The sequence below is a fragment of the Trachemys scripta genome, chromosome 5, assembly GCF_013100865.1.
Source record: "Trachemys scripta elegans isolate TJP31775 chromosome 5, CAS_Tse_1.0, whole genome shotgun sequence".
NCBI lineage: Eukaryota > Metazoa > Chordata > Testudines > Emydidae > Trachemys > Trachemys scripta.
This window is the reverse complement of record NC_048302.1, coordinates 64497605-64524593: the sequence shown is the minus strand read 5'-3', so window position 1 is coordinate 64524593 and position 26989 is coordinate 64497605. Positions and strand designations below refer to the sequence as shown.

Sequence of the window (26989 nt, the reverse complement as noted above, 5' to 3'; positions counted from 1 at the left end):
GAAGCAACAGCCCTTTGCTTCCAGATAGCTGGCCAAAGAGTTTCCCTTTCTTTACTTCTGACTATCTGATGAACTAGTTTTAAACAAATCAGTACCTTAGTAAGATATAAAATTCTTTGTTATGCCTAAAATCTTTGGAAACATATTTTTTAAAGATGGTGAAATTTCATAAACATGTGTATTGTTATGGAGATCTCACACAGTAAATTAGTGTTCCCTTTTTCTAAAAGCAATGAACATTGTTATGAACACAGTAAACCTCTGTGACTAATTAATTTAAAATAATGTGTGTTTCAGTGAGTTAAATATGTAGTAATCTGGAATTATTACTTTATGAAGGCTTAAGAGTACATTTAAAATATAAAATCAGCTCAGAAATACTGATTAAGAAAATATAAAACAGAGAAGAGCTGCATCATGTATTCCATAATATTTAATGTCGTATTCAGCAAGACAGCTGACTCACCCTTACTACAAAGTTTTTGCAAGTAAATGTCTGACAAACTTCAGGGCATATCAAAAAACCCGTGACTGACATTTTTTTTTTATTTTCAATTTTAGTGCTTTTAATTAGGTACCTTCTGCATTGTCCGTTCTGCGTGAGGGAGAGGGTACAGGGGTCTCTGCGGGGAACTGTGACTCTCCGCCACCGTGAGGCGGGCTGGGCGTCTTGTTATTCTTTCTGCCTTGTCCCTCCGCCCCTGCCTCCGCTGGGCTACAAGCTCAGGCTGCCGTCGGGCATAGGGACACCAGTTTAATAATAGTGCATAGGGCCCTATAAATCCTAAGGATGGCCCTGGGGGCGCCAAAAAGCAGTGCCCTGGCTCGGCAGGGAGAAGCCGCCTTCCGGAGCGTTGGCTTGTGGAGGCAGTGAGCCCCAGCCATGGAGGAGCTGGCACGGTGCATGGGGGCAGGAGCCCCGCAAAGGCGGTGGCACCGCTAGCGGGGAGCAGCCGCACCTCCTGCCCCTCCTGCCCAGGGTGCAGCCTGGCGCCCGCCCCGGGGGCTCCTGCAGGCTGCAGCAGAGGCATGCGGGCAGAGGCCCCTATGCGCCCCCCAGGTCCTCCCTCGCTACGCTCGGGCTCTACAACTCCTGGGCATGTGAGCCACCGCTGGGGCACAGGGCCCTGAGCCTGCTCCGGGAGGGGCAGCAGCGGCGGCTCGCACTCCCAGGAGCGGCAGAGCCCGAGTGCGGTGAGGGAGGAGCCAGGGGGACGCACAGGGACCTCTGCCCACATGCATCTGCTGCAGGAGCCCCCAGAAGGCAGCTCCTCCCTGCCGAGCTGCTGCAGCGGCTGAAGCCCGTCAAAGCCACTGAGTGGACTCGGGGCAGGGGCTGCCGGGGTAGGGTGGGGAGGGCTCACAGAGGGTCTGTGCACCCTCCAGGGGAGTTCAGGGGGCGGGGAGGGGGAAACCTGGTCTGGGGAGCAGCCCCTGGCCACGGCTGGCCCCTGGGGTCTATAAAGGGTTGTTGGGATTTGCCCCTCAATGAACACATGTTACGGGGGCGCGGGGCGGTGGAAGGTGGAAGTTTCACCTAGGGTGCAAAATATCCTTGCACCGGCCCTGCCTAAGCCTCTGTTTTCCAGAAGGTGGGACTAGATACATCATGCAATAATTGCCCTATTTTGTTCATTCCCTCTGAAGCACCTGGCACCCGCCACTGTCAGAAGACATGGAAGTGGGCTAGGTGGACGTTGGTCTGAGCTAGTATGTCCGTACTTATTTATTGGTTTTTCACTTCATGAGTCAGTCATAGACAGACTTGTTAGAGGAAATATAGACTATTTATAATTAACATTCAGTATAAATTACAAGCTTGTTTACTATTTCAGAATTTTCAGAGACATTTCAGTGTGTTACATAAGATCATCTTAAGAGAAGTTCACACAACTCAAAATGTGTGTGTGTGTATATATATATATTTTCAGTTCATAGTTGCATTAGGTCCATTAGAAGGTTCTCTAAAGCAATTTGTCACTAATCAGGAAGTATTTGTTAGTGTTTTTCTTCATCATTTGTGTCATACAGATTTCCCTGGTTTTTTAAAATTAAATCTTTCTTTCAAATGTGGGACTCGTAAAACTTGAATGCATTCTGCAAGTTTTACAAATTATTTTAAAATGTTTGTAGAGCTTATCAAACCTTGGAAAAGTAAGTTTTGGCCCTCCCAAATGTATTTGGCTCTTCTTAAGCTCCCAAAGGATTCAAAGATTATGCTGACCATCCTGCTTCTCACTTCATATTAATGAGAATTGTCTGGTGGGTAACAGAACTTGATATGGATTTTTATATTTTGTTGTGTGCTTGCAATTAGAGTTCTGTTCTAAGTACTGCAGATGAAACATCTTGATGTGAATCTAATTGTTTCTTTCTTTGCTCCTGAGTTTCATAAATGATACAAACTCATTAAATCTGTAATTATTACTCCCTATTTCAAGATAAGAACTAAATTCTAATTAAGATATTTAAAACTGGCATCTTTCTGATAAAATGAGGCTGGGTAATTAGCCATAATCTACTTTATATGAAGTAAGAATAAGAGGATTATAAAATAGTTTAATGCCATTATATAAATTGACAATATGCCCTCATCTATAATGCTATGTGCAGTAATACTCATCTCATCACATAAAGAATACTACCGAATTAGACCGTGTTCAGAAAAGGGCAATGAAAATGATTGCACTCATCAGGATTGTCTATTTTAGAAAAGAGGCAAATAAAAAGGGACATGATAGAAGTACGTAAAAGAATGAAGCATATAGAGATGGTAGATCAGGAGCTTCTGTTCTCCCTTTCTCAACACAAGAAAGAGGGAATGGGTGGTGAAATTGAGAGGTGGCAAATTGAAAACTGAAAAAGGGAAATGATTTTTCACTTGATGCATAGAAAAACATTAACAAATACTTCCTGATTAGTGACAAATTGCTTTAGAGAGCCTTCTAATGGACTTAATGCAACTATGAACAGTAGGGCAGTGTGTCATTGAGGGCAAGAATTTATATGGTTTGGAGGGATTGGATGACAATATGAATATTGGATATTCAGAGTTGTAATATTTAATGCAAACAAAGTAACTTGGAAGGAATAAATATTTCATGCTTTAGAGCTTAAGCCAACTTCAAACTATTAAGGGTTAGGAGGAGATCTTCATTGGGGCAGATTGTACCATACCTTCCTACTATGTATGGCTTTTGCATCTTCCTTTGAAACAGCTGATTCTGGCCATTGTCAGAGACGGGATATTAGGCTAGATGGGATTGGAATAGGATCTAGTATGGCAGATCCCATAATACTGTGGGTTTTATTGAGGTCCTTTTGTGTATTGTGTTGGACTCCCCTAAATTCATGCCAATTAAATATATATAAATTCTGCACAAACTTAAACACGGAAAAAGCATTTAAAAAGAATTTTTAAGCCTGTTGCCCTGTCCTTGTCCTATTGTTACCAGCTCATCTTGTGTGTATATAAGATAGCATGCTTGCCTAGGGCACACTGAAGTATATTGAGATGTATCAAGGACTGAAGACTAGCTTTAGTGTTTAGGACTTCACACCATAAAAGCAAGCAAATGGAGTGATTGAGTCAAACAATGACAGGCTCTGTAGCTATCGCAGTAGTCTGACTGGTTCTGTAATATTGCTGATGTACCTTTTGAGTGTTATTTTGTAAGCCGGTACTTACTTGCCTGTTGTGGTTAAATTTACCATTTACTACACTATTTAGCACTGAAGACCCATGAGCAACTTTGAAACATTAAGGATGTGTTACTCACTATAATATAGTCCACCACAAGTTTGGCAAGGGTGTGAAACCAAATGAGTACCTTATATGAGAGCAGAGCCATATTAGTATCTCTATACAAGCAGGGTTTTCATCCCACGAGCTGTTTTGCTTTAGGAAGGGATAAAGCATCAGAATAATATCTATATCAGTGGTCACCAACCTGTAAATCGCGATCAACTGGTTGATCCTAGAGGATCTTCCAGTTGATTGCGATCTCCGGTAGTGTAGTGGGGCTGCTGCTAAGGTATCCTCCGTGCTTGCCCTGACCCCACGCTGCTCCCGGAAGCAGCCAATGCACCCCCAGGGCGAGGGGGGGGGCAGGGAGGGTCTCCCTCCACATGCTGCTCCTGCTTGCAAGCACCGCTCCCATTGGCCGGGAATGGGGAGCTGTGGCAAATGGGAGCTGCGAGGGCGGTGCTTGCAGAGAGGGGAAGTTCGTTGAGACATGTTTCCCCTGTCCCCCACCACCCGAGGGGCTCGTTGGCCCCTTCTGGGAGCGGTGTGGGGCCAGGGTAGGCAGGGAGCCTGCCTTAGTAGCAGCCATGCTGTGCCAACGACCGGGAACTGCCAAAGGTAAGTGCTTCCCTGCGGAGGCTGCACCCCAGCCCTGAGCCCCCTCCTGGAGCCAGCATCCTATACCCCCTCCTGCACCCCAAACAACCTCCTGCATCCCAGCCCTGACCCTGTGACTCTGTGAACCCCTCGGCCCCAGCCCAGAGCCCGCATCCCCTCCCGAGCCCCAGCCTGGTGAAAGTGAGTGAGAGTAGGGGAGAGCGAGTGACGGAGAGATGGGGGATGGAGTGAGCGGGATGGGGCCTTGGGGAAGGGGCAGAATAGATCTTGGGTTGCCCTTAAATTCAAAAAGTGATCTTGGGTGTAAAAAGGTTGGAGACCGCTGATCTACATATACAGATTTCACATTCTTGGATATAGTTATAGTGGAGTCATTACAAAGCATCTCTGCAGTTCTTACCAGCACTAAGTCTTGACTTACAAAAGAAATGAACAAGAATTCTCGTACTGGGCTCAAACTGGGAAGTGAAATCCTCGGATGCTCATCTATAATGAAATGTTGAATTATATAAAATTCATGTTCAAATGAAAATGCTGAATTGATCGGCAATTTTTTCTTTTGATTTAAATTTAATTAAATTACAGGATCAATTGATAGTAAGTTTCAGCTTCCACTTCAGCACTGACTGTAAGCTGTTTGTTTAAACAAAAGTATAACTTGATGCAGCTGACAGGTAATAAGGGCTGATCTTCTAAGCATCAAGATTATCAATTGTATCTTATAGCTGCCATATATTACAGTACTAGAATTAACAGGAGGCATATAGCTGACAGCTTATATAATTACTTTGTTTGAATAAAGCAACCGTAAATATAGAGTAAGCTATCTTTCAAAATAACACTAGTAAGAGAAGGGAGTTTCTCTTTACCTCCAAAGGTAAAGAGAAATCCAAATATATATTTCTTTTCTCACTGGGAAGTCAGAGGGCCTCTAATGACTAAGGCCTCCTATACATAAAACTTAGATTGACCTAGCTCCATAGCTCAGTGGTGTGAAAACTTCATACCCTTAAGAGTTGTCAGGCTACCCTAAGCCCTGCTAGCTTGATGGAAGAATTCTTTTGTAGCCCTTGCTACAGCCTCTCAAGAAGGTGGATTTACTACAGTGACAGAAAAACCCCTTCTATTGGTGTAGCAAATGTCTACAGTACAGCGGTGTAATGCTTGTAGTGTAGTCATATACTCTAAGATGACTTAAACAGACTTTGGTCAAAGATGCCTTACAAAACTGGTGGTGTAATCCTCCATGAAAGTACATTTAACCAAATCCTGAGAAGAGGAAAAAGTCACATGAAGAAATGTACATAGACTTCCTATTTTTTAAAAGAACAAAACAAAAAACTTTCCACTCTAGGACAATAGGATTAGCAGACATTGGATACAATGTGTCAAATGGACTTAAATTTTGGAATAGTTTCATAGATCCTCTTAAGCTCTTTGTGCTCATAAAGAGTATTGAGACGTAGGTTAAATATATGAATAGTCTTCTTATTAAATCAGGCTACAGAATTTATCCATTAATGTGATGTTGAATGTTTGGCTTAAACAAATATAAAATGACTAGGTACATGTACTTTATAGACTTAATATATAAAAGGTGGCTTGATCATTTTCCTGAGAAGTATTACGAAGGCATTGGTCACAATTCCATAGTTATATGAATTATGTTTTGTACTTAGCAGTGATGGAATTTCTTTGCTTTATTTATGAAAAATATAGTGAATCATCCCCAGACTTACTGCACTAGGAGTGAATTTTCCAAACTTAAATCCGTTAATTAATTTGAGTTAAAACTATTGAAAAACTGTCATTTAACATCTGTGTTAGTCTTTTGAGATGAAGATCTTAACAGAGTAACAGACTGTTCAGACTTTATATGTAGCTGGAATTAACTGAAATCTTGTTCATAGGCTATATTTGACAGATTACTTGTCCCAGCTATCACTGTTCTTAAATATTCCATGGCTGCATGCTTTGAACATGAGTGCTTGAAAAGACGTCCCATTGCATTGCTGCCTCTGCTGCACTGTACACCAAATCAGCAGTGCTGGAGAGAATTAAGGTATAAGTGAAGGGAGTCCTTAAAGCAGAGTGACATTGGGACCTGGGACTAAGTGCCCCAGCTCCCACCTTTACATGGTGCTGGTGTTAATAATCCTGTAAAACAACTGTGACAAAGCTTCCTCTCCAACTCGGTGGGTCCCACACTTCCGTTTAGCGGCGGGCTGGGGTATTCCTCTTTTCCCTCAGAATTTTCCCCCAGGCCCTTGGGTTTACTGTCCACACCCTGTCAGAGCACGGTTCCTCCTGGCCTCCCTGATGGGGAGCGGGTAGGGAGGGGAGCCTCTCAGTTTCTGGTAGCCCCTCCGGGCGGCATGGCAATAGACCAGACACCCGGTTCAGTCTCTCCCCTCTGGCAGGGTCTCTTCCTTTAGACCTCCGGGGCCCGGAAGGGCCGTCTGCCCTGTTGGGTAGGGATTCTTGTGTCCTTTGCTCTTGTTTCCGGTGTCCCAGCTGTTGCGCCTTGTAGTTCGACCACTTCGTACGGCCCTTGCCACGGGGCCAAGAGCTTACTCTTCGCCGCAGGTACCAATACCATCACCCGGTTTCCAGGTTGGAACCACTGAACCTTTGCTTGGTGGTTGTAGTGGGCTCGTTGGGCCTCCTGTGCTTTCTCCAAGTGCTCCCATACGATGGGGGTGACTCGGGCTATCCGATCTCTCATCTGTAGCATGTGTTTGATTATGTTTCTCCCCGCGTTGGATTCTTCTCCCAGATCTCCCTTCTATTTCTAATATGTCACGGGGTGGCATCTGTATAATAGCTTGAAGGGAGAAAACCCGGTGGAGGCCTGAGGAACCTCCCAGATGGCAAACATGAGGTAAGACAGTAGTGTGTCCCAGTCTTTCCCATCCCAACTTACCACTTTCCTTATCATGGCCTTGAGGGTCCTGTTGAACCTTTCCACAAGACTATCGATCTGAGGGTGGTAGACAGAAGTCTGCAGGGCCTGTACATGGAGTAGAGTGCATAACACTGTGAGAGCCTCATTTGATTTGTCAGATGTTGCAGAAGTTCCAGCCATCATGTAGAGAAGACATGCATCCTCTGGTCTTCCACCTGAAACCAGAATATGTGTGGAGTATCTTCTATTCAAAAGTGATGGTTTGTTCATTGTAAGGACTGATGAAATCCTAGAAAAGATGAGCCTTATTAGATGAACACCTGGGTTGCTAGGGGTTTATCAGTCCCCAGAAAAGAGGTTTGAAGCTCCTGTCTTTAGATACCATACACAGCATTGCCTTTGTGCCTCTTCATCTTGATGCAACTGCATCAGTCACTAGTCAGGAAGATTCGATTTAATCATGGATTTATACATAAATGTGGATTCTTGTTGGTTGTTATAACCTTAATACATATTCTTCATAACTCAGAGATGTAGGTTTCATTTTTAGAAGGTACACACTATAATTTTTTAAACAGTGATTTATTTTATACACTTTTCAGATCAGTTTTACAGCTATATCAGAAAATGAATGATTGGATATTTCATTTACCAAAGGAAATTGAAGCAGATAGTTCACCTCCCAGTGACTTCATAAATATCTCCAATTCAACAGGTTAATCATTAATATTTGGAGGATTTTCTTGCCATGCTGCATTAGGAGGAGAACCTCACCAGACAGACATTTAAATTGTTTTATTTAACTAAAACAACAACATTAAGTATTCTGGATTTTTTTCTTCAACAGCAAACATACAATATTTTAACAAAACAAGCGTATGTCCCTCACTTCTCACATTTATCTCTAGGCTTCTTCTCCCTGTCCAGATCTATTCCACCCCCATCAATCTTCTATTTATTGAACTTTTTGAAACTTTTGCACTTTTAGAACGAGGTAAGGGATTGACTCTGTGTACACAAATTTGCCGAGGGACAATAGGGTTGAGATCTGTTATTTCTCACTTCTATATATTTATTTATTTAAAAACATTTTTGCTGTTAACAAGCATATTACCTCTGGAGGCACACATCCACAGTTTGTGAACTGCAAAACTAAGCAGTCTGGTATCTTCTAGACTGAGCACTGGGTCCCATTGGGTAGATAGAAAGATAAACCTAAATAATCTATACAGAAGCCTGTGGAACCCCATAACATTGGGTCCCTAATCCATGAACTATTGTAATATTTAAGTTTTGTAAATGAGTTCCATGAATATATTCTCATACTATAGAACTAGAATTCATAATCCCTATTCCATGATGAGATATTTTTGAGCTATAATGCATCTTAATTAAAACTATCTTTAGATAGGTTTTTTCCTCAAAAAGCATTTTATCAAAAAATACGATTTAAATAATGATTTTTAAAAAAAACTTTGATTTTTATCCACCCTGATCGATACCAGCACCAGCAACCTCCTGCTCAACAGCAGCGGAGAGGAGATAGCGTCAAGTCCCATCGAAAGGGCAGACAAACCACATCTTTGTCTTCTGCATCAGGCCTTTTTTCAGGCTTGATGTGAGGCTCAAGCTCCTAACCAATCTTAATTTGTTTATACTCTTTCTCCTTTCTTCTCCTCCTTCTCCCACCCCTTTGGATCCTAGAAATAATGCAAAGGAGTTATTCCTTACAGTTTTACACCATCCCTTCCATTCCTATTCATGGACCCTCGGAAAGCTAAGGACAGAATTTAGTTTGCTCTTGGAAGTAGGAACTATATAGAATGTTCAAAAGGGATTCTATTCCATATGCTTTCTGGCTTCCGATGAAGGACTCTGACCCATCTTAGATCTGAGAAAGCTCAGCTCCTTCATCAGAAAGTTCATAGTCTGTCTATTGACACAAGCATCCATAATTCCTTCCCTATCCACCCAAAATTGGTTCAGGGCTCTGTTTACAGGGTGTGTACCACATTGTTATGAGGCCTTCACATTGCAAGTATTTTTGCTTCCTTCTGGGAGTAGATCACTAGCAGTACAGGGTCCTTCCCTTTGGTGTATCTGCTATTCCCATATACAGTATTTACAAAGTGTCTATCGGCGGTGGCAGCACATCTAAGATGATAGGCTATACATGGTGTGGAGAATAAGGGAGTTGTGTGTAATCTCCTATAAATATATACACCTCAGTTTACCTGTTTGATATTATCCGGCCTGACTGCCAGGAGTTGAATTGAAGGAGGTTTTTTGTGGGGGAAACAAACAGAAAAATGAAATAATGACACACAAGGCTCATTAGTGGGACAGTGGGGGCGCTATGAAGTGAGGAATGCTCCTGTCTAGCTCCAGTCAGCCTGGCAAGGTTCGCTCTTCCCGGGCCTTAGCCTAGGATCAAAGAGAATACTGGTACCTTAAAGCAGAGGTTTTCAAACTGGGAGGTATGTACACCTATGGGTGATTCACCAAGGTTATCAGGGTGGCATGATGACTTTATAGGCCTGAGCTGAAGGAGGGAGCTCTAAACAGGGTGTCTTGGCTGCTGGGGCTAGGCTCCCTGCCCGTATTGCATCCTCACTGAGTAGCTGCAGGAGGCTGGTGGGGACTCTGAGCAAGTAGTTGGTTGTACCCTGAGAGAACTGACTCTCCTGCTAGACAGAGCCCCCTCCTGAGTGTGGCCTCAGGACACACCATGTTGCCTACTTTCCTTGCTGGACAGAGCCTGCGCTGGGGAGGTGGATGGGATTGTGCTGAAGGGTCAGGATGGGAGCTGTGTCTAGAAGGGGAACCAGTACTCATGGGGTGCAGCCTTCTGCTCCTCTCCTGACCCCAGCCCTTCAGCACTACTCTGTTTGTTTCCCCTCCACAGTGGGGAGTGAGACAGACAGACAGGAAGCTGGGTCCTGGCCGCTGAAGTTGCCTGACCACTACAGGGAACAGAAGGCCTCCTCAACTACCACATGGTGAGCACCTGCCCACCTTCAGTATGGCTCTCCTTGGCACGCATCTCTGGCTCCCTGCAAAAAATATTTTTTTTTGGAGGGAAATGGGGAGAGGGGTGCATGAGACATGAATCTCTGAAGGGAAGCTCACTCGCCCCCGCCCTCCCCCCCCCAATAAAAAAATAAAAGCCTGGAAAACTGCCTTCAATATATTGGCATAGGGAAGAAATGAGTGGATATTCAGAAGCTGCCTGGAGGGAGACCCTGACAGAGAGACCAAGGCCATGTCTACACTAGTGAGCTTACAGTGTCGCAGCAGTACTGCTGTAAGATCGCTCCTGTAGCTGCTTTATGCTGGTGGGAGAGAACTCTCCCATCAACATAATAAAAGCACTTCAACAAGGGGTGGTAGTTATGTCGGTGGAAGAAGCTCTCCCACCAACATTGTGTTGTGCACTCTACCACTTATGCAGGTGAAACTTATGTCGCTCGGGGTGAGTTATTTTTTCACACCGCCGAGCGACAAGTTTTGCCGACATAAGTGGTAGTGTAGACATGGCCTTAGAAAGTCACAGAAACTTCAGTAGTCAGGGTCTCTCCCCCAACTCAGAATTGGAGGTAACTGGCTGAAAGGGTGTGTATAAAAACTTGCAAGGAAACATGACAACATAGGTAAAACCTATGTCTATGGGATTTTTAGTTTCAATCTTTTGCTTTAGGTGTTATGTACCTCTAGGTGAATGAATAATTAGTTTTGAAGATTGCTTTTGAGTCACTTTAATCAGTTGTCACAGGCTCCCAGAGGAAAAGGGCTTATAGGTGCCAAACATAGTTGGTCCTGTTGAGTTAACATGATTGTTAAAGGGGGAGACCCAGCCTGAGTGCTTGAACTGCATGGGTTTTCCCATGGGGGGAGAGGGGGAGGTAAAGGAAGCCAGGCCTCCTACCTGCAGGATGTACTCAAGAGGATTAAAGGCGGTCTAAAGTGCATCTTTCCCTGTAACTGTGACACCCTGTATACCCCTATTTAGAAGTCTGTCCAGGAATATGACTCACACGTGTTACCTTTTTGAGAACCTGACTGAGAATAAATTGGGGGGGAAAAGCACTTACTACATACACAAAAATTCTCCTTCACTGGGTGATTCTGGATTTTCAAGCAGGAAGAGCCTTCCTCACATGAACCCTTCCTGAAAATTCAGTCAGCAATAATTAGACGTCAAGAGAACTCCAACTAGACAGCAGTGTTCTTCCTCAGACCTAATAGCCTCAGCTACATAAGTAACCTCAATGCACAGCTCAAGATGAGAGCTCTGCAATATTGACTAGCACAATATCTGCCAAGTTGAAATTGACTCTCCCAAGAGAAGCTCTCCTATCTCTTTCACGGTAGAAAGAGTGTTAGAACATCCTGAAAGGAGTAACTTTAAACTCCATAGCTTCGTCAGCAACCCAATATGGGATGGAGAATCCCATTTCAGCAACCTAACAATTCATGATAATTGGAACCATTTGGAAAAGAAGCTACATACGCACAGTGTACTAGAATTGAAAGCAATTAGCTGGATGCTAAAGTCTTTCCTCCTCACTTGCAAGACAAGCTACTTCAAGTTGTTCTGGACAACACATCAGTGATGTACAATGTGAGCAAAGAGAAGCTTATTCCGCCCAACTGTGCAGGGAAGCTGTGGGATTATGGGACTGATGCATTCATTACATTTACTCCATAGCTGGCAAAGAAGACAAGGTAGTAGATCAGCTGGGTAGTGTCAGAAGAGAGCTGCATGAATGGTCTCTAAAGACATCATTGATAGATGAGAGCTTTGCCTCGGGTTATCTGGAAATCTGTTCACATCCAGGCACAACTCCAAATGTCTGAGGTTCTGCTTGAGAACAGAAGCAGACTATCAGTCTATTTTAGATGTGTTTCCTCTCGCCTAAAGAAAACATATATTGACGATAGCTAGCCTCTACTCTCCCATTAGGGATTAGATAACATTTCACAGTGCCAAAGATGGCCTTGTGCCTTAGATATATTCCCACTGTAGAAATTTATAGAGCAGCTCTGTGGAACTCTGTTTGCACTTTTACTGAACACTATGCAATAGACCTAGCATACAGGTCAGTTGCTCAGTTTGGTAGAGTGGTTCTTCAGTCACTGTTTAATTAGGTCTCTGTTTCAACTTTCTCAGATGACAGTACTTATTCCCAAACTATCCCATGTGTTGGGAATGTGAAGAGGGTACTACCACAAAGTAGAAATGATGGTTGCCTGTACCTGAAATTCTTTGCACATTCACATTCCCTGCTTTCCTTTCTCTTCCCTGGAGTCCTAACTACAGTCTTGGACCTGAGGAGGCAAAGGAAGGAACTCGGGCAACTGGAGCACCATTCTCCTTAATTCTCAGAAAATGTGAGAAAAAGAGTAGGAGAGGACACAAGAGCACTGCAATGGGCACTGCTGTGAAATGTTCCATTGTCCCATGAGTAGGAATGTGCAGGATCCATTGTGAAGAACTCTGGGTGCAGCAGAGTAACCTTCAGATGGTTCCTGTCCCAAGAAATTTAGTATCCAACTAAAAAGTCTATCAACGTTTCAGTGTGGTAGGGGTAGGAAGGAGAATTGAGGCCTAGAAGTCCTCAACTTGAAACCGTAGAGCATAGCTTGTCAATGGCAAATTGTTGGGGTTTGAATCCTGAAAAGCTGAACTCTTACCAAGATTGAGAGCTTGTCTGCCAAGACTGAGAAGAGCTTGTCAACATGATGCCTCCAAGAAGCTATTGAGTAATATATTAAGCTAATGTGTTTTTAGTTATTTAGGGATATGAGAGCCAATAAAAAGGATAGTTACATATTGAAAGTAGAGACAATCTGGCTAATTTTCTATCCCTATCCTGTCTAAGGCCAGTCCTGAATCATTTCTTTTTCCAAATTAATTTGGCCAATTCAGTGTTTCATGTGTGGTACGAGGCTGGTATTAAATGTCAGGCTAATATGTTTTGGTTCCAAACCTTTGTACTTTTTTGCATAACTAAAAGTAAGAGTAAAGCTTTCCAGATGCCTCACTTTTTTTGTATATGCTCAGCCAGGACCCTGCATATTTTATGTGAATCTATAAAGTAATCATTGGCTTTGCTCTATTACCCCTGAAATACATCTTGTATACCCGAAGCCTTCCTAAAAGTATGGTCTCTGCTAATATAAAAATTCAGGGAAAATGGGAACCTTTGTTAGATCTAAGTTTAGAATGGTATGAAACGATGTCTCAGGATAGGGGAGCTGATAGTGTTGAATGTGGTACTATATACAACTACCAAAGCCTCTAATGATGTTGATGCAAGAGAAGCACTGTAGTTATACGAAACCCCTCAAACCATTCCTCCACTGTTCAGATGCAAATTTATTCCAATAATTAGCTTATCTGAAATGTGGCACAAAAATTGTAGATTTAGGCCCATTGCTGGTTGGGTTGGGGAGGTATGATCTCAAAATTGTTTATCTTAGTGTACAAGTCCATCCTAGGAAACTGGATAAAGGAGTCTTCACTAATATCTCGTTTTTAATACTGTGGAGTTTCCTGATTGTGGATGGCAAAAATAACAAAAATGAAGCTAGTACTGTGAGGTCTGTTGAGTATTTGTGAACTCTACTGAAGAGAATCCAGAATACATTGGATTCAGAGATGAGTGAACTAATGTGTATATTATTTTAACACCATAAGATAAGAGGTCTGTATCAAACTTACAGGAATATAGGGCGAAGTGACACATGGTGTCTTCCTGACAATATCAATGCAATACAATAAAATGGGATGATGAAGATAATTAATATAATGTTGAGTGTGTTTAAGTTTTGTATGCTAATAGTTTTAGAGAAGTTTGGAGAGTGGTGGTGATTGCTGTACTATGATGGGTCTTTCAGCATTTTGTTACACACAGTGAAACTTAGGGCATGCTTATGCTGCATTCAGGAGGTGTGATCGCAGACTGGTGGCTGGATAGGGTAGCTCTGCTCATCCAGGCCCCATGGGTACGTAATTCAGTGGCTGCTGCCTATGCTGCTATAGCTTCATGGCTATTGTTACTCAAGCTAGCTTTGATCTAGCTAGATCAAGACTGTGCTGGGTGTGTCTACATATGCTGCAGTCACATCTGCGGACTGCAGTATAGATATAACTCTAGATATGTATATTACATATACTGGTTTGTACCTATGTATCTTTGTGGGGATGCGGGGGGACAGTTCTCCTAGGCTGTTTTATTGTGTGCCGGACAACAGCTCAGATGTCTTCTTACTAAAGGCTTACTAATTTATTGCTGTACTAGTATCCTATATAATTCAATAATTTTTAGGTTTAATACACTCTTCTCCTTGCTGTTATATCAGATATTTAATCTCTGCTGTTCTGCATTTAATACCATTTTTGTCTGCTGCTGCAGAAATATTTTCCAGTGTTGTACATGGATGTGATTGTATAATCATTTAAAAGTTCATGTCAGAAAGTGAAGTTTAAAACCAAATTTCTCTTAACTGTTCAAGTTAATCTTTGGTTGAGTAAAACTGACTTAGATGTAATGGATATATATGCAGCAGTGCTGTGGCATGGAAGTATTTTAAAAATCAGTAAAATAACATTCCCCAGATGTAATTTCAGCTCTCTTTAATTTGAACAATTTTGTTTGTATTCCATTTATTAGAATGAATTATTACTAGAAATTAGCCATAATTTTTTTTTCTTGAACTGCAAAAGTGAAATGTTTAAAATCATACCCTGCCAGCCATTGAGGAATGTCTGACCACAAAGTATTATATTTTGAAAATTAATTACTTTTATATTAGCAGGGACCGCCTTCTGTTGAAGATTTGACAATAATTCTGCCTGAGGATGTTGAGCTGAAGCCCTTTGGGACAGTTTCAAGCATTATTGAGCAGTTGGGTAAGCAAGATCTAGTTCTCTTATTTTGTTTAAATGAAAATACAGTTATACATATATATTCATGATAATTGGAACCACTTGGAAAAGAAGCTACGTATCGGTATACTAGAATTGAAGGATAAGGCAGTCCTCCATTTCCTTTGGCTTCATGCTCTTACAGAATGTAAGGGAAAAGAAAGTAGGGCATTGAATACAAACTGTTCTACTGAACAGATAAAAAATTGTATTAAAGCTAATGTTAAAAAAATTATGTAATACATAGATAGAGAAGAGTGTCTGTATACCTGGGTATAGTGCTTAGATTATCCACAAATACAAAGTTTGTTTTTAAAAGTCATATGATACATAGAGTACATAATCAGCAATAATCCAAATTTAGGTGAATACATTTAAGAATACAGTTTTGATATTAGCATCTAAGTATTCGGGCACCTCACTCATGAGAAGTTGTACAGAGATTTGATTGTGGAAAGCAAAATATATCAATGAGTGGAGATTGTCCCTCAGTAATTGAGAATTAGGGTAGATTGTCCATTAGTTGTGCTGAATGCCTCTATGAGGCTATTGGATAGTTAAGTCACTGTCTGAGTTAGTGTGGAAGTGCCATCAAGAGCTGAATAGAATCCATATATATGAATGGAGAATCTGGACAAGACCCTGAGTTTCTCGTTGTATGTCTACCCAGCAAAAGAAAAGTCCTGCAGGGTGGGAAGGTCCCAGAGCCTGCGCTTCAGCCTGAGCCTGGAAGTCTACACAGCAACAAAACAGCAGGTTTTTCTTTGCTGTGTAAACATACCCCAGTGATTCTCAAACTTTTGTACTGGTGACCCCTTCTACATAGCAAGTCTCTGACTTCGACCTCCTTTATAAATTAAAAACACTTTAAAATATATTTAACACCATTATTAATGCTGGAGGCAAAGCGGGGTTTGGCATGGAGGCTGACAGCTCGCGACCCCCCACGTAATAACCTCATGACCCCCTTAGGGGTCCTGACCCCCAGTTTGAGAACCCCGACATACCCTCAGTGACTGAACATTAACTCTTAATTGGGAAGCCAAAGGAGGTTGACCAAGTGAACACAGCATGATTACAGCAATAGACAAAGAAATGAGGTGTCAAGTGGCTGTGTTTTTTGTGAAAGGTTTAAAATGAGAACTTTTTCTCCATCATTTGGAATGAGTTATTTAAATATCTTAATTACAGAAATATTTGGGAAGTAAACGTTTAATCTTCCTGTAAACATTTAAAAAATGTTCAGAAAATTTTTTAGTCGCACATGTTCTATTTAAATTGTCTTAGGCTGCCTTGTCTGCACTGCCACTTTACTGTGCTGAAACTTTCTCGCTCAGGGTATAAAAAACCACTCCCCTGAGCGATGCAAGTTTCAGTGCTGTAAAGTGGCAGTGTAGACAGTGCACCAGCGCTGGGAGCTACTCCCCTCGTGGGGGTGGGTTTTTTTACAGCGCTGCGAAAGCTCTCTCTCAGCGCTGGGAAAGCTCTCTCTCAGCGCTGGTGCCGCGACTACACAGCCACGTTAAAAGCGCTGTCAGGGAAGACACATCCTTAGAAGGTATATAGGATGGTGAAGGAAAGCCTTCAACGTTTTATAGCAATGCAGGCCAGAATGCTTTCTCCTCTCTCCTTCAGTATATGGTAATAGAGAAACAACCTTGTGTTTCTCCCACAGTGTTTGCACTATGCATTTGTTCATCCTTTTCACATTTTTTACTTATGTTGCTCCTGGCACCTTGACCCAGGTATTGGTTGCGAGTGCTAGCAGCCATAGGATAGAGCATGACTAAAGTGCAGAAGTGTTTCGTGTATTGTGCTGGTTGTAGGGTGAGCCCAGGTGGGATTGTGAAGTATAGTGGACAAAAGCATAGATACATGCAGTATATATTAAAGGGATATTTCAGGTCCATATAGGTCCCAAATGTAGATCTTGTGAAATCGGACTTCTATAGCACATGACATTAAAAGAAATGTTTCTATGAAATCTTGTTTAAAAAACTAACTTAAAGCTTATTTGTGGGAGCATATTATTCCTTTAAAAATATTTCAGACCTAATTGTTGCAGAAGCCTATCACCTTTGAGAACCAGGAATTGAAACTAATTTTAAAGAAGACTGAAATTGGCTAGTAGTTTATTTTTGTTCCTTTGAGTGAAATCCAAAAAATAAATTAGATCACTTAAAATGTATTTGAATCTAAATTTTTGTTGGTAATATAGGTAAGAAAACCTGCTGTGTTTTTCTTTTTAAATGAATTTGAACCCGACAACCTCTTTTATTTGGAAACAAATTTAAATTGTGACAGAAGTTACTGGGGGAAAGGAAGGAGCTGTTCACGCAGTCCCCTTGCATTTTCTAGCTGTTCAAAGGAGTCAAAATGAATCTTGGGAAGAAGTTGAGTTCAGTTGTCCTCACTTGGAAGGATAGTCCCCGTGAAACAGATCCTCTGGAAGGAAGTAAAAGGAATAAAGTAGGACCTAATCTCTTTTCCTCAGTCATTTATTTCCTGAGGATCACTTATATTTTTAGTTGTGTACATGAAATTTTAAGAGACTGAGGTTATGTCTACACTAGCGCTTTTGTCGGTATGACTTACGTCAAGGGTGTGAAAAAACACCCCCCTGAGCGACATAAGATACACTGACAGACATGCTGGTGTGGACAGTGCTATGTCGGTGCGAGACACTCTCCCACCAATGTAGCTGCAGCCACCACTCGTTGGGGGCGGTTTAATTATGTGGATGGGAGTGCGCTCTCCTGTTGGCATAGATTGGCTACATGGGAGATCTTAGGCCTGGTCTACACTACGGGTTTAGGTCGACTTTAGCAGCGTTAAACCGAATTAAGCCTGGACACGTCCACACAACGAGGCCCTTTCTTTCGACTTAAAGGGCCCTTTAAACCGGTTTCTTTACACCACCTCCGACGAGGGGATTAGCGATAAAACCGGCCTTTGCGGGTCGGAATTGGGGTAGTGTGGACGGAATTCGATGTTATTGGCCTCCGGGAGCTATCCCACAGTGCTTCATTGTGACCGCTCTGGACAGCGCTCTCAACTCAGATGCACTGACCAGGTAGACAGGAAAAGACCTGCGAAGGTTTGAATTTAATTTCCTGTTTGCCCAGCGTGGAGAGCACAGGTGACCACGCAGAGCTCATCAGCACAGGTAACCGTCATGGAGTCCTCCCAGGATCGCAAAAGAGCTCCAGCATGGACCGAACGGGAGGTACGAGATCTGCTCGCCATATGGGGAGATGAAGCAGTGATAGCTGAACTCCGTAGCAGTAAAAGAAATGGAAAAGTATTAGAAAAGATCTCCAAGGCCATGAAGGACCGAGGCCGTAACAGGGACACACAGCAGTGCCGCGTGAAAATTAAGGAGCTACGGCAAGCCTACCACAAAGCCAGAGAAGCAAACGGAAGGTCCGGGGCAGAGCCGCAAACTTGCCGCTACTACGCGGAGCTGCATGCGATCCTAGGGGGTGCAGCCACCACTACCCCAACCGTGTGCTATGACTCTCTCACTGGAGAAACACACAGGGAAGACGGTTCGGGGAACGAGGAAGATGACGATGGAGGTACTGTAGGTAGCTCACAGCAGCAAGGAAGCGGAGAAACCGGTTTCCCCAACAGCCAGGATATGTTTGTGACACTGGACCTGGAACCAGTAACCCCCGAACTCACCCAAGACCCTCAGGGCACACAGGAGACCTCTGGTGAGTGTAACTTTGTAAATATTTGTAAACATTACAAAAAAAAAAGCAAGCAAGTCTGTTAACGTGTATGGGGATGGAGCGGAAATCCTCCAGGGACATCTCCAGAAAGCTCTCCTGGTTGAAATGGGGTGATTTTATTAAGGGGGACATTCAGAGGCGCCCGTTCCTGCTATTCTGACCAGAAATGTTCCCCGCTGTTAACCACGCGGTGGGGGGGAGGGGTGAAGTGATCATCCCAGAGAATCGTGTGTGTGTGTGGGGGGGGTGGTTTACTTGTGTTTGTGCCGCATGTTAACCGGGAAACCGCAGCCCCCTCCTTTTACATTGAAACCCCATTTTAAATGGACAACCCAATTCATCCTTGATATGGGAAATGCGCTGCTGTTTGCAACCTTTCCCGCATGTTAAGAAGGTTAAAAAAGCCAAAACACTGTGGCCTACGATGGCTGCCTGCAAGCCGAAATATGCGACCTTGTAATGAAAGAGTGTACCCATTGTTCCCTAAAATGTGTCTTTTTTAACCACCTCTCCCTTCTCCTCCACCAGCTGCAAATGTTTCTCCTTCGCAGAGGCTCGCGAACATTAGAAAGAGAAAACGTAAGACGAGGGACGAGATGTTCACGGAGCTGCAGATGTCCGCCCAGGCTGATAGAGCACAGCAGAATGCGTGGAGGCAGTCAATGTCGGAGATGAGAAAAGCCCAACATGAACGAGAGGAGAGGTGGCGGGCTGAAGACGATAGGTGGCGTCAGCTTGCAGACAGACGGCAAGAGGCAATGCTCCGTCTGCTGGAGCATCAAAGTGATATGCTCGAGCGTATGGTTGAGTTGCAGGAAAGGCAGCAGGAGCAGAGACCGCCGCTACAGCCCCTGTGTAACCAACAGCCCTCCTCCCCAAGTTCCATAGCCTCCTCACCCAGACGCCCAAGAACACGGTGGGGGGGCCTCCGTCCACCCAGTCACTCCACCCCAGATGATCGCCGAGGCATCAGAAGGCTGGGCTTCAATAAGAGTTAAAGTTTTAAAATGCAGTGTGTCCTTTTCCATCCCTCCTCCCCCACCCATCCCAGCTACCTTGGCAATTATCCCCCTACCTCTGTAAGGAACTAATAAAGAATGCATGAATGTGAAAAAACAATGACTTTATTGCCTCTGCAAGCGGGAGGGGAGGGGAGGGTGGGGTGGGGTGGTTGGTTTACAGGGAAGTAGAGTGAACCGGGTCGGGGGGGGGGGGGGGGTGGGGGGTTCATCAAGGAGAAACAAACAGAAGTTTCACACAGTAGCCTGGCCAGTCACAAAACTCGTTTTCAAAGCTTCTCTGATGCGCACCGCGCCCTGCTGTGCTCCTCTAACCGCCCTGGTGTCTGGCTGCGCGTAATCAGCGGCCAGGCGAGTTGCCTCAACCTCCCACCCCGCCATAAAGGTCTCCCCCTTACTCTCACAGATATTGTGGAGCGCACAGCAAGCAGCAATAACAATGGGGATATTCTTTTCGCTGAGGTCTGAGCGAGTCAGTAAGCTGCGCCAGCGCGCTTTTAAACGTCCAAATGCACATTCCACCACCATTCGGCACTTGCTCAGCCTGTAGTTGAACAGGTCCTGACTACTGTCCAGGCTGCCTGTGTATGGCTTCATGAGCCATGGCATTAAGGGGTAGGCTGGGTCCCCAAGGATCACGATAGGCATTTCAACATCCCCAATGGTCACTTTCTGGTCCGGGAAGAAAGTCCCTTCCTCCAGCTTTCGAAACAGAGCAGAGTTCCTGAAGACGCGAGCATCATGTACCTTTCCCGGCCATCCCACGTTGATGTTGGTGAAACGTCCCTTGTGATCCACCAGGGCTTGCAGCAGCATTGAAAAGTACCCCTTGCGGTTTACGTAGTCGGTGGCTTGGTGCTCCGGTGACAAGATAGGGATATGGGTTCCGTCTATGGCCCCGCCACAGTTTGGGAATCCCATTTCAGCAAAACCATCCACTATTGACTGCACGTTGCCCAGAGTCACTACCCTTGCTATCACCAGGTCTTTCATTGCCCTGGCAAATTGGATCACAGCAGCCCCCACAGTAGATTTGCCCACTCCAAATTGATTCCCGACTGACCGGTAGCTGTCTGGCGTTGCAAGCTTCCACAGGGCTATCGCCACTCGCTTCTCAACTGTGAGGGCTGCTCTCATCTTGGTATCCTGGCGTTTCAGGGCAGGGGAAAGCAAGTCACAAAGTTCCATGAAAGTGCCCTTACGCATGCGAAAGTTTCGCAGCCACTGGGAATCGTCCCATACCTGCAGCACGATGCGGTCCCACCAGTCAGTGCTTGTTTCCCGGGCCCAGAATCGGCGTTCCACGGTATCAACCTGCCCCAGTGACACCATGATTTCCACATTGCTGGGGCCTGTGCCTTGTGAGAGGTCTATGGCCATGTCAATTTCCTCATCACTCTTGTCGCCGTGCTGCAATCGCCTCCTCGCCTGGTCCGGGTTTCGCCTTGGCATGTTCTGGCTCTGCATGTACTCCAGGACAATGCGCGTGGTGTTCATAGTGCTCATAATTGCCGCGGTGATCTGAGCGGGCTCCATGATCCCAGTGCTAGCTATGGCGCCTGGTCAGAAAAAAGGCGCGAAAGTAGTATCTGATGGACCAGGAGAAGGAGGGAGGGAGGGAGGGAGGGCCGAGTGACGACATGGCGTACAGGTACAGGAACAGGGAGAAACACAAACAACTGTCACACAGAATGGTCCCCCCAAAGATTAAACTGGAAACCCTGGGCTTAGCAGGCCGTTGATTTCACGGAGGAAGGGGAAGCAAATGAACACAGAACAAATCTATTTTTTACATCTTAAGGTGGCAGCCGACGCTGCAGCATGAGTGACAGCCATACCAGTACGATGATGATGGATACCAATCATAATATACCATCATCTGCCAAAAGGCAAGGGGCTGCTGCTGTGTAGCAATGCAGCCCCACGTCTGCCAGCCCCACGTCCGCCAGCACCCAGCATCGCCCTCGGCCTCTTCTGGGTGCTTAGCAGACAATATTGGGCAATTGGCAGAAAATAGTATATTATGACTGGTAACCGTCATCATCAAAACAGTAGCATGTCTGCCCAGGTGGCCATGATTGACAGCCATACCAGTATGACGACGACGGGTACCAGTCATAATATACCATCGCCTGGAAGGGGCTGGTGCAATGCAGCACTACGGCTGCCAGCCCCACGGCTATCACTCATGCTACACCGTCTACCGCCAAAAGGCAGTTAGCAGCTGCTGCTGTGTAGCAATGCAGTCCCACGTCTGCCGGCACCCAGAGGACATATGGTGACGGTGAGCTCAGCTGAGCTGAGCGGGCTCCATGCTTGCCGTGGTATGTTGTCTGCACAGGTAACCCAGGTAAAAAGGCGCGAATCTATTGTCTGCCGTTGCTGTGACGAGGGGGGAGGGGCCTGACGACATGTACCCAGAACCGCCCGCGACACTGTTTTGCATCATCCGGGCATTGGGATCTCAACCCAGAATTCCAAGGGGCGGCGGAGACTGCGGGAACTGTGGGATAGCTGTGGGATAGTTACCCATAGTGCAATGCTCCGGAAGTCGACGCTAGCCTCGTACTGTGGACGCGGTCTGCCGACTAGAGCACCTAGAGCATTTTATTGTGTGGACATACACAATCGGCTGTATACAACCGATTTCAATAAAACCGGCTTCTATAAATTCGAACTAATTTCGTAGTGTAGACATACCCTTACAGTGGTGAAGCTGCATCGGTACAGCTGTGCTGCTGTAAGATCTCTAGTGTAGATGTGGCCTGACTTTTCAGGCTTGAAAAATTTGGCCTAAGTTTGTAGTCCTTATGGATTCAAAGGAACCTTCCAAATGTAAACCAGTGCAGGGATGTGTGTTCCTGAGGCCCTGTCTACACTGGCAAGTTTCTGCACAGTAAATCAGTTTTCTGTGCTGTAACTCCCAAGGTGTACACACTGCCATGCTACTTAATGTGCAGAAACTGTGCAGTTGTAGCGCTTTTAAAAAAAACACCCCAACGAGAGGCATACAGCTTTCTGCACCAGGGCTACAGAGCTGTGGTGCCAATGTAGACACCGTGGTCAATTACAGTGCTGCGATTGGCCTCCAGGAGCTGTCCCACAATGCCTGTTCTCGCCTCGCTGGTCAACAGTTTGAACTCTACTGCCCTGCCCTCAGGTTACCAACCGTCAGCCCCACCCTGTAAATTCCTTTGGAATTTTGAAAGTCCCCTTCCTGTTTGCATGTAGTAGTCTCAGCACATGTTTCCAGGTGGCCATGCCTGCTCCACGCACCAGGCGATCACCTTCTTGGAGCAATGCCAAGCTGCTGGACCTCATCAGCATTTGGGGAGAGGGAGCTGTCCAGTCCCAGCTGTAGGAATTATGATACCTATGGAAAGATTTCACAATGCATGACAGAAAGGGGCCATGACCAGGACACATTACAGTGCAGGGTCAAAGTGAAGGAGCTGTGGAACGCCTACCACAAGGCCTGCAGGAGGCAAATCACTCCGGTAATGCGCCCACAAGCTGCCGGTTCTACGAAGAGCTGGACACAATACTTGGTGGCGACCTCACCTCCACTGCGAAGACCACTGTGGATACTTCGGTGGCTTACATGCCAGTTGAGAGTGGACTGAGCCAGGAGGAGGAAATCTTGGATGAGGATGTGGACGGGGAGGGAGACCCAGAGGCAGAGGATGACTCAGAGGTCAGAGATGCATGCAGCCAGGAGATGTTTTCTACTCCGGAGGAGGCTAGCCAGTCACAGCAGTCGGAGCTTGGTGAAGTGCAAACACAAGAGGAGGCCCCCGGTAAGTGGATTTTAATTTGGGAATTGCCGAAGCGAGTTGTTGGGGGCAGGAAGGTTGCAGAAAGCAGACTTGTCTCCCACCTCATGCCTAGTCTGAGTGACGGAACAGGCTGCCTCACTTCACGGGAATCTCCCTCAGAGATCTCCAGGAAACTCTCGTGGAGATACTGGGGCAACTCGCTGCCGCAGGTTCTTTGGCAGAGCTGCTTTGTTTCTTGCCCCGTTAACAGTAACTTTCCTGTGCCACTGTGCCATCACAGGGAGGAGGGCAGAGGGGGGGACCATTGCTGCACACAGGTGAGCTGCATAGGGGCCAGGGCGGAAGCCGCAGGCTTGGAGAAGACCCTCCCTTGATTCCCTGCTCACCCTCAGCAGCGAGATATCTTCCATAATGATCACATCCTGTGGAAAGTGTGGGGACAGGAATGATTATCAGGCCCCCCTACAGTCCTGGCTCTCCCCAAGTACCCAGTGTACAGCAGGGTCGGGGAAGAGTGATTTACCCTGTCCCTGCAGCTACTCACCATTTTGCGGGTCTTGTGGCTCATGGGTGTTTGCCTGGGGTCAGCCAGTTAGTGACAGGTGTGTGAGTACAGACTGAATCAATGTTCTCTGTGTTGCAAACAATATTGCTTCTGTACAATGTTGCGTTTAAACTTCACAGAGATGATCTTGGTTGCCCAGCCTCCCTCTTTGTTACCAGCTGCTGAATGGCTGTGCAGAAGTAGAAAGCGGTCACGAAGAACTAAGGAGGACTTTCTGCGTGATGTTATGATGTACTCTACCGCTGAGAAACAGGAATTGAAGGAGCGGTGGGACAGCGAGAAGAGGGACTGAAAGGAGAATGCGGCACACCAGAATGAAGCCACATAGTGGCTCTTAAAGGTTATGGAGCGCCAAGCAGACATGCTCCAGGCAATACTAGCTCTTCAAACCAAGCAGCTCCGCGCGTGCCCGCCCTCCCCTGCAGCCGCTGTCGCAAAATTCTTTCCCATTCCTCCCCCCACCCGACACCGCCAACACAGTTATCAACCTCCTGGCTCCAGTCTATATCCGCTGCATTCCACTCCTTCCCCCTCACAGTCCAGCCCTGAGGACTCCCACTACCCACTGCACTCAACACCTGCCCTCTGCAGTTTGGCCCTGTTGTAGTACAGTACCCGCTGCATTGTACTCCAAAGGAGAAGGATATGATCAGGACAAACCAGGATATGATCCCTGGACATACACACATCTGTAGCCATCCCGGGACCCCTCCTCCTCTTGGGACCTTCCCTTCCCCCATCCCCATCCCCGATGATGTATTTTTATTATTATTATTGTTTGAGTCTTTCTTCTGTTGTTGTCTTTTAATAAAATAATTGTGTTGGTTTGAAAGCAATCTTTATTCTATTAATTGAAAGCAAAAAGAGCCCTGCAAAGCAACATAGAATTATGTTAAACTCACATATTTCATAGTCTGCACCAATCACTTCCTAGCATTACAAGCACTGCACTCCTGAGCATAGCAACAAATATTAGTGGCTTTCAGCTTCAAATTGCTGCCTCAAGGCATCCTCGATCCTTGTGGCCCCACACTGTGCCCCCTAGTAGTCCTGTGCTCTGGCTGTTCGGAGCTCATGGCTCTGTTGACCAGTATGCTGTTCGCTCTCACTAACATGTTATGAATGGTAGTGGAGTTACTCCTTAAACTATAAAGTCAAGAGGAGTGCGACATTGATCTCGCCACGCGTAGTAGCCATGACATGAGATTGCTTGTGGCATTCACAGAGGTGCTGACCACAGTGGAACGCTGCTTTTGGCTCGGGAAACAAGCACTGAGTGTTGGGATCACATCGTGATGCACGTCTGGGATGACGAGCACTGGCTGCAGAACTTTGGATGAGGAATGCCACGTTCATGGCACTATGTGATGAGCTCATCCCATGCCCTGAGTCTGCAGACTGCCTTATGTAATAGTTGCGAGGTGTGAACTGGCCCAGTAATTTCAATTGATTGTCAGTTCTGAAACATTATAATGGCAATGTGAGTCAACTGTTATCACTTTAGCCATTAGCATTTCACATAATTTAGGCAAGATATCATGGCATAAAGAATTGGAATCAGGAGTGCTAGGTTTTCATCTTTGCTACTGACCTGCTGTGAGGCATGGGCAGGTCACTACCTCGCTGCACCTCTGTTTTCCTTTCCCTCTAATTCTCTGGGAATGGACTTTCTCCCTGTGGCCTTGTCTTCAGTTGGTTTGTTTATCCCACAATCTCAAACTGTGTCCTCCTTCCTTTTGGATACTAAAGTCTACTTTTTCTCTTCTGCACTAGCAAAACCTCCAACTTCATATTGTCTGCAGTGTAACGATGCATCATAAATACAAAAATCTGTAGAGCACTGAAAAGTAAAATATAGTCACAGATTTAAAGGGATTGGACTAACCCTTTCAGTGTGCGAGGCCCCAAGGGACCATACTTTTTTCAGGGTGGGTCATGCAACCCCCTGATTCTGAGTCTGAACTCTTAGGCTGCAGCACACCCTGCTTCTTACTGTAGCTTTCAACAGCAAGTCTAATTGAAATCAGACTCCTGAGAGAGGCTGTACCTTCTGAAGGAGCAATGCAACCAGCGAAGTATGTGCAGTGAAGCAGGCAGCCTTTTCAAAACAAGATGGCATTTATTAGTCAACTGGAATAAAACATATGGCAGACATTAGGTGAGCAAGTCTAAGGTTAAAACCAAATCTAAGTCAGAGTCCATATTGGTAGGACCAATGGTCCCAAGATTCCATTCTCTTCTGAGATCGATGTTGTCTCCCAATATTTGTCTCTGGATATGTCTACATTGCAGTGTAAGACCAAGCTTGAGCCAGGGCTCCAGCCTAACTCCTCTTGCATCTGCATTGCAGTTGTGCTAACCTAGGGTTTGGATCCAGGGTCACAGGACCATACAGGACTGGATGGTCTTCACTCGAGTCAAGCCAGGATACAGGGTCCGAGCCCTGTTGCTTTGCAGTGTATATGCAGCCCTGCTTGACTCAGGTCCCAGGAGTTAGAGTTAGCTAGTATCTCACAATTCCATGGGATAACTGCCTTCGTCCCCTCTATCCCAAGAATCTGCAATCCACTCTATTGAAAACAAGAAGCCACCCCCACTTTGCAAACGTCAGCAGCTCATATCAGCATTACCCATTTTTTTCTGATCACCAGTCTGTAAGCACACTGTCAGAGAGCCTCATGGGTTTGTAATGGAGAG

General features: G+C 45.2%; 1 protein-coding gene across 2 annotated transcripts in view; it reads left to right on the top strand.

The window, feature by feature from the left end:
* The window catches only part of NAF1 (nuclear assembly factor 1 ribonucleoprotein), a 76468-nt gene that overhangs the window by 11063 nt on the left and 38416 nt on the right, over window positions 1-26989 (top strand). The window contains exon 3 of one of the 2 annotated variants that reach the window (XM_034772012.1): window positions 15090-15183. In XM_034772012.1, coding sequence (XP_034627903.1) covers window positions 15090-15183 — 94 coding nt within the window. Of the gene's footprint in view, window positions 1-15086; window positions 15184-26989 lie in introns of both variants that reach the window. The other variant, XM_034772010.1, reaches the window with a different exon arrangement.